Below are 12,500 nucleotides of genomic sequence, written 5' to 3'. Positions count from 1 at the left end.
GACACTGCAGCAGGTCACACGCAGCACAGACGGTCAGGACGGGCCGTACACAGAGAGCAGTCCGGCGGCGTCTGACAGCGCTCACGGTCAGATCACGGCTCACAGCAGAACACAACGGAAGAATGAGTCTGAGTGTGTAAGAACAGTGTCTCTGTGTCCAGACGCTCAGCCGGTGGTGCACCTCATCACCTCCAGGGGGCAGGACTGGACGGAGCAGGAGGTGTCTGTGGAGGCCAGCCCCAGCATCATCTACCAGGACATGAGCGGAGAGTCTCAGTCGGCCACGTCCACCATCAAAGCCCTGCTGGAGCTGCAGCAGACCAGCGGTGTGTGTCCGAACCGTGTGTGTGTGAGCCGCTGTGTCTCGCTCCTGCTCAATGTGTGTGTGTGTGTGTGTGTGTGACAGTGAAGGAGAAGAGCGACGCCAAACCTCGCCAGAACACGATCGACCTGAGTCAGATGGCAGTGCCGATCCCGGTGCCGGAGCGGAGACAGTCCCCGGAGCCGTCGGGTCAGAGCACCGGAGACACGGACCCCGGGGCCCAACACCCCCCCACCGGTAACATCACCAGCACCTCACTCAGTGTGACGTCACACTCCGAACATCTCACACTGCATGCTCACTGCAGGTCCTGAAGAAGAAGTCATGCATCGGATGGGTTTGGTCAAACAGTATATATCTCAAAGACAGACGTCTCTCATCCTTTACTCTCCCTCGACCCGTGTGTTTAACCAAACAGCTGTTGGGCCCCATTGAGTTCCACAGTGTGGACGTCAGTGGCTGCCGTCAGCTGCTTGGTTATTACTAGTGTTCTCAGAGAGGAGGGTGAGTAAATGAGGACAGGATGTGCATTTTTGAGTGAGCTGTCCCTTTAATTAGATTTGATTTCTTCTGTTTCAGGTAAAGTGTGTAAGGCTGTGATCGGAGCAGAGGTCACTGCGTCCAGCAGCTTCGGTCAGTCAGTGTCCTGTCCATCATCATCAGACACGAGCAGCACCAGCACATCAGCACACGCCACACAACAGGTCAGAACCACACAGTAAACCAGTCGTGAGGGTCAGTGTTCTGAAACTGAGATGTATGCATCATCTGGAGCTGAATAAATGATCTCTCCAGTGATGTGTGGTTTGTGAGGAGGACAATATCTGTCTGAGATACAACTATTAGAAAATCTGGAATCTGAGGGAGCAAAAACATCTAAATATTGAGAAAATCATCTTTAAAGTTGTTCAAATTAAGTTCTTAGCAATGCATATTACTAATCAAACATTAAGTTTTGATATATTTGCAGTAGGAGATTTACTAAATATCTTCATGGAACATGATCTTTACTTTTGGCATAATAGAGAAATCAATAATTTTGGATACAATGTATTTTTGGCTATTGCTACAAATATCCCCCGAGACTTAAGACTGCTTTTGTGCTCCATGTTCACATAAAACTCTAATTACATATTTGCTATGAAACAATAATAATAATTATTAATATTTAATCATTATAAATATTAGTGAATATTATAATATCGAAATATAAGAAAATAAAATGTAGTTATTTTATATTTAATATTAGTATTATTACTATAACTAAATTAAATAACTAAATTATTATTATTATTATAATAACCGACCGCTACGATGCTGAGGCGGCTCAGAAAGGCTTCATTTACTCTGGCTTTTAAGCAGCCACAGAGCAGCCTTAACTGAGATGTGTAAAGACGCTTTGTGAGCACCAGAGGGAGCTGTTTACCATCTTAACTAGATTTACTAATTAACTCCACACTGTTCACACAACTCTGCTGTCAAATGGACTCTAAACACTCCAGTGTGTGTGTGTGTTTGTGTGTGTGTGTGTGTGTGTGTGTGTGCCGCAGCTGAAGCCGCTGCAGGAGCAGATGGTGGTGGATGAGGGCGAGTTAGAGGGAGACACTCTGGATCCACAGACAGGTTTATTCTACCGCTCGTCTCAGCAGCACCGCAGTCCTCCGCCCAAACCTGCAGCCGGCCCGTCTGACACGCCCACTTCCTCTAAGAGGGCGGAGCCAGTGACAGCCCGAGCCTCCATACAGAGAGCGTCTGCGTCTGCGTCTGCGTCTGCGTCTGCGTCTGCGCTGGTCTCCTCCACCCCTCCACACACACCGCAGCTGCCCAGACTGCAGCAGGCGCCCTCCTCACACAACCGGCCCAACACACACACGCAGCTGTCACAGCCGCCGCCGCTGCAGGCGCATCACCCCGTGGGCTCCAGCAAGACCCCCAGCAGCAGCCAGGTGCCACCAGCTCATCTCATCCGTTCATGCATCTAAACAGATTAAACATTTCATACTTAGTTTTATTTTTGTATTATTTCTTTTCATTTTACATTTACATTTTTATAATCCCGCACATTTTTTGTAATCTATGAAAATTGTGTGATAACTAAATTGATAATTGATGATAACTATTGACTATTACGACTGTAATTATAATGATAATGACAACTGACACTACTATGACAATTCTACTATCACTTTGACAATAATTATAACGATAACTGTGATGATAATTATAAAAAAACTGTGATAAACTATGACGATAATTATAACTGTGATGAAAACCATAGCTATGACGATTATTATAACTGTGATGATAACTATGCCGATAATTATAAAAATAACTCTGATGGTTACTATAACGATAACGATAAGGATAACTGTGATAATAACTAACGATAATTATAAAAATAACTGTGATGATAACTGTAACTATAATCGACCATGAGCTGTAAAACTTCACTCTGGAAGTGATTGAACAGCAGCGCTCCTTTGTGTCATTCTCATTATCGTAGTGATGTGGATATCTTTATGTTCACAGAATATGAACGATAATTATAACTTCTCTGTTGTTGTGGTGTGGACTCAGTGTTGATGAAGGTGCTGGTTACAGTAACGGTTCTTGCAGCGCTGTATCGTGCGGTCAGTGACGGTTCTGTGTGTGTCTCAGCTGCAGCAGCCCATCATCACGCAGGGAGCGTCCGTCACCAAGATCACGTTCGGCGCTCATCAGTGTCCTCCAGTGTCCAGCAGCGGCGAGGCGTCCGTCAAGCTCCAGCCAGAGTCCAGCTCCAGCCTGACAGCACCAGAGAAGCCCTCCGTCTCAGACATCCTGAAGATCTCCATGATGGAGGCGGAGATCGAGCCCATGGTGGTGGACTCGTCCAGTGACTGCGGCCCGCTGACCAAGACCCCGAGCAGCTCTCCGCTCATCAGCAGCTCCAAACAGACGCTCGCTCACGGATCCTTCAGCCGCGTCAAGAGCAACGACCTGGACATCATACAGGTGCTCCTCCACACTTCTGTAGTGCTTCGAATGCAGCTTCACAGCAAAAGAACAGAATCAGCGATAACAAACAAAAACAAAAAAAAATTATTTAATTGTAAATATTGCAGTTTTTGGCAAATAAAGTGCTACAAAACAGGTTTACTGTAAAAATTGACATAACATGATGAAAAAGTGTTATTATTTCTTTAAAAAAAGTTTTAGTGATTATTTTATTAGTAGTCATAGTATTAGAATTATTATTACACTGAGAAATACATTCTAACATACAATAGTAATATACTTGTGTCATAATTTCTTCAAGTTGAACCGAACTTTTATTTTGGCGGGTTGTAGTGCAGATCTCTGTGTTTCAGTGTGTATCAGACAGTAAACGCTGCAGTAGGTGTGTTCATGTAGTGAGACGCAGACGAGCATCACGCGTGTTTCAGTGTGTGTGGTAGAACAAACACACACACACACACATTTACACAGCAAGCACACACACTCGTTCAGATCTGATTCAGTCTTCAGACCTGCTTCTGATTATTCACACAAGGTTTATACTGTAAATTCATTTTTCCGTCTGGATTCTGTTTGTGGTCATGTGACGTGTGTTTGAGGTCATGTGATGTGTGTTTGAGGTCATGTGATGTGTGTTTTGGTCAGGTGATCCCGCAGTACTCCATCATGCCGGACTCCAGCCAATCAAACGTGGTGGTGGAGCCCAGCGGCTTCCTGGAGATCAGCGACTTCACCAGCCAGCGTCTGGACGAGGAGGCCGCCATGGAACAGGAAGTGGACAGCAGCAACGACGAGGGGGCGGCGGCCAGCCCCATGGCTGACCAATCACAGTGAAGCCTGTGGATTTGATTATTTCAGAGGAGAAAGACCTTCTGATTGTGCTTCGTCACGTCTGTATCATGCAGAGAGTTTGTGCTGTAGAGACAAACCTTACTCTGTGGAGAATCAGATTCCTGAGGAACGATAGGAATGTTTCGGGTGGATTCTATTTAAAGGGACAGTTCACCCAAAAATGATCATTCTGCCTTTGTTTACTCTCCTTCAAACCTGTATGAGTTTCTTTCTTCTGTTGAACACAAAAGAAGATGTTATGAAGAATGGTGGCACACAAACAGCCATATGTTCCCATTGACTTCTATACCAGGGAACAAAATACCATGGAAGTCAATGGCTACCAGCAGCTATTTAAAAACATGTTTATTGAACAGCAGAAAATATTTAGCTGGGCCCTAAAAAATTCATTTCGTAAAAAACAAAACAAAAAAAACATTATCGTAACCAAACTGTTGACGGTAGCCATTGACTTCCATAGTAGGAAAAAAAAATACAATGGACATCAATGGGGACCTAAATATTGTCTGTTGTTTTTAACAATTCCTTCAAGATATTCCACAGGATTAAAAATCGAAATAGATATTTTGAAGAATGTTTGTTACCTAATAGTTGACGGCAGCCATTGACTTCAATGGTCAAAGTCAATGGGTACCAACAGCTGTGTTTACCAGCATTCTGGAAAATATTCATACAGCTTTGAAACAGCTTGATAGTGAGTGAATGATGACAGAATGATTATTTCTGGGTGAACTGTCCCTTTAATTTATAGTCCTGAATGGAGCTGATGGACTGGAAGATGAAGATGATGATGAGTGCTGTGACTCCGCCTCCTCTTGTGTCCTGCTCTCTGATTGGTGTAAAGAGCGTTTGATGCTCGTGAACTCTCTGATGTAAAGCAGTGTCTCGTTTGAGTCTCGTTGTGCTCGATGGATGTAACTCTCAGCATTTTAACTCTATAAACTTTACTACAAAGCTCTGTGATTGTGTGTGTGTGTTTGCACAGGTGAGCGGCTCTCGGGTTACGTGTCGGGTGTGTCCACAGGTGCACTCACACACACACACACACACCTGACACTGAGCATGTTCTGCGGACAGACTGTGTGTGTGTGTGTGTGTGTGTGTGTGGAAAGTACCAGTGTCATTATAAGGGCCGAGTTTCCCTTTGACTCCTCATTGTGATGGAAACAAATGCGTGGTGGGCGTGGGACGGGGGTTTTGAGTGTGTGTGTGTGTGTGTGTGTGTGTGTGTGTGTTTCTGGGTGGATTCCGCTCCTCTGAAGTGGGCAGAGACTCCAGACGATGGCGGGACTTTCCTGCTGTCCCTGTGGATCGGAGCGCTCTCCTCCGGGATGAGTTCTTCATCTGAATCTTCATTGGTCGGTTTCCTTCATCACTTCCAGCTCTACAGAAGACCATCTCTATTCAGATCCAGTTCTGTTCTCATCTAACAGTGTCCGTGCCATCAAACACATCACTTCAATTCAACTCAAAATGTTTTTTTTTCCTCAATGTAATTTGTTTTTCTGTTTTGATTTACTAAAGTTATTTTAAAAATTGTTATTATTATTATTAAAAGAATTACGTACTACAAAATATGTTTTATTTTCTTCAAATTTTTTGTGTGATTTTTTTTTTTTTTTTTTTTTTTTTAATTGAACGTTTTCTGTACATTTTAATGGATTAATTACATTTTGGTTTAACAGCAATTAAAAGTTAAAAAAAAAAAAAAACTTTTTATGCCCACATGAAATACATATTGTTTTTCCACAAATTTAGTTGTATTTTTACCCAATTCTCTTTTTTCAGTTTACATTTTTCTGAATTGTATTTTAATGGTTTAATTACATTTTAATAATCAGAAAGCATGTCTAATTAATTTAAATGACGAGTTAAAAAATTTAACAGTTAATTCAAAATGTAACAAAAAATACATTTATGTTTTGTATTTTTTACCAATTTTTTTTATACATTTTGAATGGTTTAATTAAAGTGAAATGCATTAATTCAGCAACAGTGAATAAAGGTTAACACACACATTACAGGTACTGTGTGAAACAGATGTCACACTGTGATGCTTTCATGAGTCGGGACAGAAAGGATTGAATCTCGTCTCACATCGTTTCATTTTCTCAGAAAAGCTGCGTTTATGTAACCGCTCATTAAACTAATTTGTTTTCCCAGAAGTAATTGTGTTGTTGCGTAATGCATTCACCATCAGCAGAACTCTACAGCTTTAATGATCTCTGAATCACACCACAGAGGAGCGATAGATTTCTATTAATATAATTAAACATTATGTAAGCATTATGGAATATTTATGCACGCTGGTTTTAAACTGAAGTGATTAAACTATCACTATATTGTGTAGAATAATAATGATATTCAGTTGTTATTAGAGTATCTTTTATGTTTGCATGTTCATGGATAAATAATAAAATCTAAAAAAGCGTATAACTAAAACTGAAAATAAAATTAATAACGGTATAGACTTAAAAAAATTTTTTTTACTGAAAATTAAAATGGCAGTTATGTCATTTTCATTCATGTAATAAAATAACTAAAACAATAAATAAAATAACTATATACACATTTTTAAATATAGCTAATAAAAATACAATAGCTAATTTTAAGAATATGTATTTATATATCTAAAATCAAATAAAGCTATATGTAACAGTGTCGGTGTGACATCATCTGAGATCAGCAGAAGTTCCCCGGATGACGTTTGTTTGTTTTGCTTTTAAATAAATCAAACTATAATGAGTTTAATGCAAATAGCCGTCGGGATCCACCAGACGCAGGCTTTCAGTTTCACTCTTCAGGTGATCTTCAGGTGGATGCTGGAAACCCCCTGCAGCGTTAGATGAGCTTCACCTGCTCTTCATCAGAGAGCCGGGTCTAAACCAGCTCAGAGGAGGCAAGGGGAGGTGTGTGTGTGTGTGTGCGTGTGTGTGTGTGTGTGTGTGTGTGTGTGTGTGTGAACGGAGCCGGTCGGGCCCCTGTGGCCCCCATCAGATCCCGTCTACGCCTAGATTTACGAGCCGAGTCTCCAGCTGGAGTCACTCACACAGACGTACAGTGTGTTTGCTTTGGACGCTCATACCTATATTCCTCCACACACACACACACACACACACACACACACACTAAGTGATTTGTGGCGAGTGAAAGCAGCTGGGAGTGTGTTTCCTCGCGCTGCTGAAACCAAAACACATTTCTCCTCTCAGAAATTAAGAGTAAATTTCACTGAATTTACACAGGTTTAAAACCAGAACATTTAAAGGCCTTTCATATGCAGTGCATCCTGAAATAGGTTTAATGCATTAATTGTAATGCAGCTTATGATCTGATGAATAAGTGTAAGCAAAGTTATCTGTTCATCGTTACACCTTCAGAAAATATAATGCATTAAAACACGTGACAAATGAGTATTATAATGCATCTATAACCAATGATTACAGTTATTTATGAATAGATATAATGCATTACTGTGTACATTATGAATACCTTTATAATGCATTAAACACAAAGGCTTCAAGTGTTAATTTTCATTTTCAATTTTTACATTTTCATTTCTTGAAATAAAATATCTTTAAGAAAAATATTTTTATTTTATGAAAAAAAAAAGAATAAAACGTGCAAATGTCTAAAAGATTCTAAAAAATGTAAGCTATATTTATTTGGGAAACAATAAGATAAGGTTTGCTCTCTGTAAAACTGAGTTAATGATTCTAATGAACAAATATCTGCCAGTATTTTATGTTCGTTTTGATCAGTTTCTCAGAAATCAAGATTTCTTCTCTCATTTTGCATCTCCATGTTCAGTAGATGTGTCTTGATTTAAAGATATTTACATTTTTATTTTTGGGAAGAGTTTTTCACATTTGCTACTTTGCAGAATTACCCTATATTATAAATCACATGGACAGTTTCATCATCCTTCTTGAATATAATGATTTAGTTTGTGCATGTCAGTCTCTCTGGTTTGAGTAGAAACACCCTGACAACCTCATAGCAACACCCTGGTAACCATAGCAACACCCCGGTAACCCCCGATGCTGCAGCATCACAGCGGTGAGTTAGTCGTCTATATTTTTCATGTCAATATGGTGTATTTCAAAAGTTTTAAATAAGTTAAAAGTAATGTAAACATAGCCAGATTACATTTCCTAAAACGAGTAACCTAGATTAGATTACTAACTAGTGTTCATGGTGTAATCTGCTCTGACACAGTCGCTCTAGAAATGAAGGTGACGTGATAGTGTTTAAATCATTGAGACTAAACGGAGATCAGTGAGTGTTCAGTGTTTATATCAGCAGATTCTTCTCTGTGTCAAACAAGCTGTGTATTTATAGAGCTGTGTGTGTGTGTGTGTGTGTGTGTGTGTGTGTGTACCTGCTGTTTCCAATGTTACTGGGACCCAATGTCTCCACAATCACAGTAATACCAGTAAATTCTGACCTTGTGGAAACTTTGTATGGTCTCCATGAGGAAACAAGCTTATAAATCACACAGAATGAAGGGTTCTGGGAAACTAAAAATGGCTGTAGTTTTCTGTGAGCGGTAGGTTTAGGAGTAGGGTTAGAGTAAGAATAGAAAGTACAGTGTGTAAAATAAACCACAAATACAAGAATGTGTGTAACCCTGAGACCACATGTAGATTGGTATTCATCAGACACACACACACACACACACACACACACGGCGGCTGTGATGAGTGTGGTTTCTGGTGTTGTGAATGTGTCTGTGGCTTTGTGAATTGTCAGAGCATGTTTCTTCTTTTAGATATGGCGTGTGTTTTATTGTCTGTGTCGAGCGGGTGATTTGTTTGTTTGTGTGAAGAACATGAGAACATCGACATCATCCAAAGGTCTTTCTCCAGATGTTGTTTTATGGTTTGTAGATCAGATGGTTGTTTTTCATTACAGACATTTCAGAAGAACAAAAATATTCAATGCCAGAACACAAAGTGCCTTTATCCTGACATCAGCCAGCGGAGATCCAAAATACTGTGTAATAATTCCTGAATGATTCCTCACATCAGACTCATCTGATCTCCACTCATCCACCAGAACGTCTCAGCGTTTAGTAACATGATTCACATTCATTCACACTTTCATCCTACAGAGAAGCATCGAAAGCGATGAACAACCACATCAACACCACGGAAATCATAGAAGCACCCTGACAGCCGTAGAGAAACATGACTTCTCAACAGCCTGATAACTCCAGCATCTCAGCGTTCATGTTCCTCCAGAAGATGTTAAAGCTGTTGATGAACTGATGAACACTGAGATGTTTCCAGATGGAGATCAGAGATGACTCTTTTCTCGAGGAGATGAGATTGACCATCATTCCAGCTGCGTGAAATCAGAGCGCTGTCAAAATCAGAAAGAGGAAAGTGGTTCATCCGTGACCCGTCTGACCTCCAGAAAGTGAGACTAAACTCATGCCTTACTCACGAAGAGCCGTGACTCACATCCAGCTCATGAAGCCCAGGTCTGCTAATAATTTCCTGACTGCAGGAACTTCCTGTTAGCTTGCACGCTAGTGTTCAAGACGCTTCAGGACCTCGCTAAAACATTTTACAGCGAGATCTCTTTTGTTAACATTTATTAATATGTTAAGTATCAATGAGCTATAGATTTTACAGACCTTTGTTAATGTTAGTGTATTAATACATTTAGAAATTAATAAAGAATTAGTGTAAAGTACAGTTATAACCAACTATTTGTTTTTGATTCTTGAACAAGAGATTAAAACCACACGGCAAAATGATTCTTTATTCAGTTAATAAGAAAGCTGTTGTGAATCTTTAAACCTGTTTGTCATTTTTGGCTGAGAGTGTTTTCTTTTCTTATATTACGGTAGGTCTGAATACACTTCTTCTTTATTGAAATTCAATTGAGAAACAAGGAAATACGTATCATGTATCCTCTGGGTTCATCTGTGTATGTTCACAAAGATACGAGCCTGAACAGCCTTTTATGGAATGTGTGTGTTTGGGAGACGTGTAATTAAACCCCATACATCTCTATCTGTGTGTCTCTAGAGGAGCGTCTCAGGAACGTCATGAACTCATCAGGGACTGGAGGAGGTCATGAGAAACATCTCCGCTGGCAGATCTACAGAAAAGCTTTTGTTGTGAGGGGAATCTGAGTTAGTTATAGTAAACACACTCCACTTTCACTCACCCACACCGATGATCTGCCACGGAAAGCGAGCGGTGGTTAGTGAAGACCACTTGTCCAAACAGTGTGTGTCATCTTGGAGCCGCTGGAGGCTCGTTCCTCACTGCGCTCCTGTCAAATGAAAGTCTGCTAATTGACACCAGTTGTGCTGGTAAACTCACCGCTGGAAGCTCCAGGGCTCGTTGGTGAGCAACTCATGTTCAGATTCATGTGAAAAACTCAATGGCTGAAGAAAAGAAGCTTTGCTGATACTGAGAACCGAGCTCTTTAACGTCCCTCATTATCAGACTCTTCTGGAGAATTATCAGTGGAAAGAAACGGTGATAAAGCAGCCATCATGTACTAACTTTCATTATAACAGTTAGTTTGAGAGGATATTTGTCACCACAGTTCTTAAAAAAAAAAACTAAATAGCAAAACATAAACTCAGAATTAAGGTCTAAACTAAAAATTGGCAAGATATAAACTCAGAATTGAGATATAAACTCAGAATTAAGATATAAACTCAAAATTGAGATATAAACTCAAAAATGCAAGATATAAACTCAAAATTGAGATATAAACTCAGAATTAACATATAAACTCAGAATTAAGATATAAACCCAGAATTATGTGTCATGATCTGCCTTCATGTCCTGACTTTCCTCTAGTCTTGAAGCAGGATCATGACAGACCCGATGTTTTGTGTGCAAGCACATGGCCTTGTCTTTGGTCATGTTGCTTGTGTTGTCTCGTTCCCTTGCCCCGCCCCTTGTTATCCTAGTCTTGTCGTGATTGCCTTATCTGTGCCACCTGTTGTGTCTTAATTAGTTCCCCTATTTAGATCCCTAGTGTGCTCTGTCTTTCGTCGGTTCATTGTTCCACACCGTGACTGTTCTACATGTGATGTTTCTACAGATGTGTCTCTATATGTTCTGTATCCTTGAAGAAGTCTTTGTATTACGTGAGTGTTTGTTTATCTTGTCAAGGGCCCAGCTCCTGTTAGTTATTTAGTCTTTACCCTAGTCGTTGTTTTCCCCCTCGTGGGTTTGTTTGTACAATAAATCCTGTGTTGGCACTTCCTGTCTGCATCTGAGTTCATCCCAACCGCTCCACATAACATTATGAATAAACTCAGAAATAAGATATAAAACTCAGAATTGAGATCTAAACTGCTGTAAAGCAGCTCTGTAGAATACAATAGTGTTTCAGATTCAGATCAGTTTCAAATCGATTACGTTCAGGTTTTGCTCTCCTGTCAGTGCCTTCAAAATCAATGATATTACTGAATATTAGGTGTTTTTTAAACACTGTTTGTGTTGAGTTTCAGAGTTGATGTGGTGTGTGTGATTGATTCTTTCTCCAGGAACATTCAGAGGGATTTCTCTCTTCGGGGATCAGGGAACGAGAAAGACTGAACACCTGAACTCGGATGTTCCTGTATGAAATTGGACTCCAAATGGCAGTAAAAACCGAGGGTACTTTCTCAAGACACCTGAGGTTTGGTGTCGTTTCACCATCAAAACCGCATGAACGCATCACAATCCCCCTCTTCAAACATACAAACTGTTCTTGACTGATTATATGTTTGTCCAGGAATAGACCAGACTGAATCCGATCCATTCTCATGAAAAACACTTGACAACTGAAAACAAATACAAATAGTAACAAAGCGGTTGTCAGCAGTTTGAGTCTTATATAAGTGGATGGGTGTTCAGTAAACCGAGCGCAGCTCTTTGTTCATGTTTACAGAAGTCCAGTTTCAGAGCTGAAGGGTGAAGCAGAAGCACAAAGGAGTGAAATCCTGGAAAAAGACACCGTGAGGAGCGTCTCTGATATGCTTGTGTATGAAGCGTGTTTGTTGGCTTGTGGGTGACAGTAAAAGACTCGCTGAACTCTCGCTCTTTTCATTCTACTTTAATTATCAGGCTCAGATATCCACTCTTCTGATTACAGTGTTTCCTTTAACATGACAAAGCAGCAGAGAATCATGTGATCTGACAGAATCCACATTCAGACCTTCTGAAGGCTTCAGATTTATCTTGATCAGACACAACGTGTGTCTGAGTGTGTGTGTGTGTGTGAATGTGTACCATACCCTAACCCTAATCTATAAACACTAATACTGCAATAAATTATGTTCCTCCTCAGTATTCATGTCTTGTTGTCCAGGACA

At 40.5% G+C, this 12,500-nt stretch overlaps 1 protein-coding gene across 4 annotated transcripts in view; it reads left to right on the top strand.

Annotated features, from left to right (window-relative positions):
• Positions 1-5,746, top strand: part of LOC113054780 (BRCA2-interacting transcriptional repressor EMSY-like) — a 14,665-nt gene extending 8,919 nt beyond the window's left edge. For 2 of the 4 annotated variants that reach the window (XM_026220583.1, XM_026220582.1), the window contains exons 15-21: positions 1-86; positions 162-326; positions 407-559; positions 902-1,026; positions 1,873-2,268; positions 2,981-3,316; positions 3,965-5,129. The exon at positions 1-86 is cut by the window's left edge and continues 74 nt beyond it. In XM_026220583.1, coding sequence (XP_026076368.1) covers positions 1-86; positions 162-326; positions 407-559; positions 902-1,026; positions 1,873-2,268; positions 2,981-3,316; positions 3,965-4,153 — 1,450 coding nt within the window. In that variant the 3' untranslated portion in view covers positions 4,154-5,129. Of the gene's footprint in view, positions 327-406; positions 560-901; positions 1,027-1,872; positions 2,269-2,980; positions 3,317-3,964 lie in introns of all 4 variants that reach the window. The other 2 variants (XM_026220580.1, XM_026220581.1) reach the window with 2 other exon arrangements.
• The last annotated feature ends 6,754 nt before the right edge of the window (positions 5,747-12,500 follow it).

Source organism: Carassius auratus, chromosome 35 (assembly GCF_003368295.1).
Source record: "Carassius auratus strain Wakin chromosome 35, ASM336829v1, whole genome shotgun sequence".
In the NCBI taxonomy this organism is placed as follows: domain Eukaryota; kingdom Metazoa; phylum Chordata; class Actinopteri; order Cypriniformes; family Cyprinidae; genus Carassius; species Carassius auratus.
Note: the sequence above shows the minus strand (reverse complement) of the source record. Positions and strands in the feature narration are given on the sequence as shown.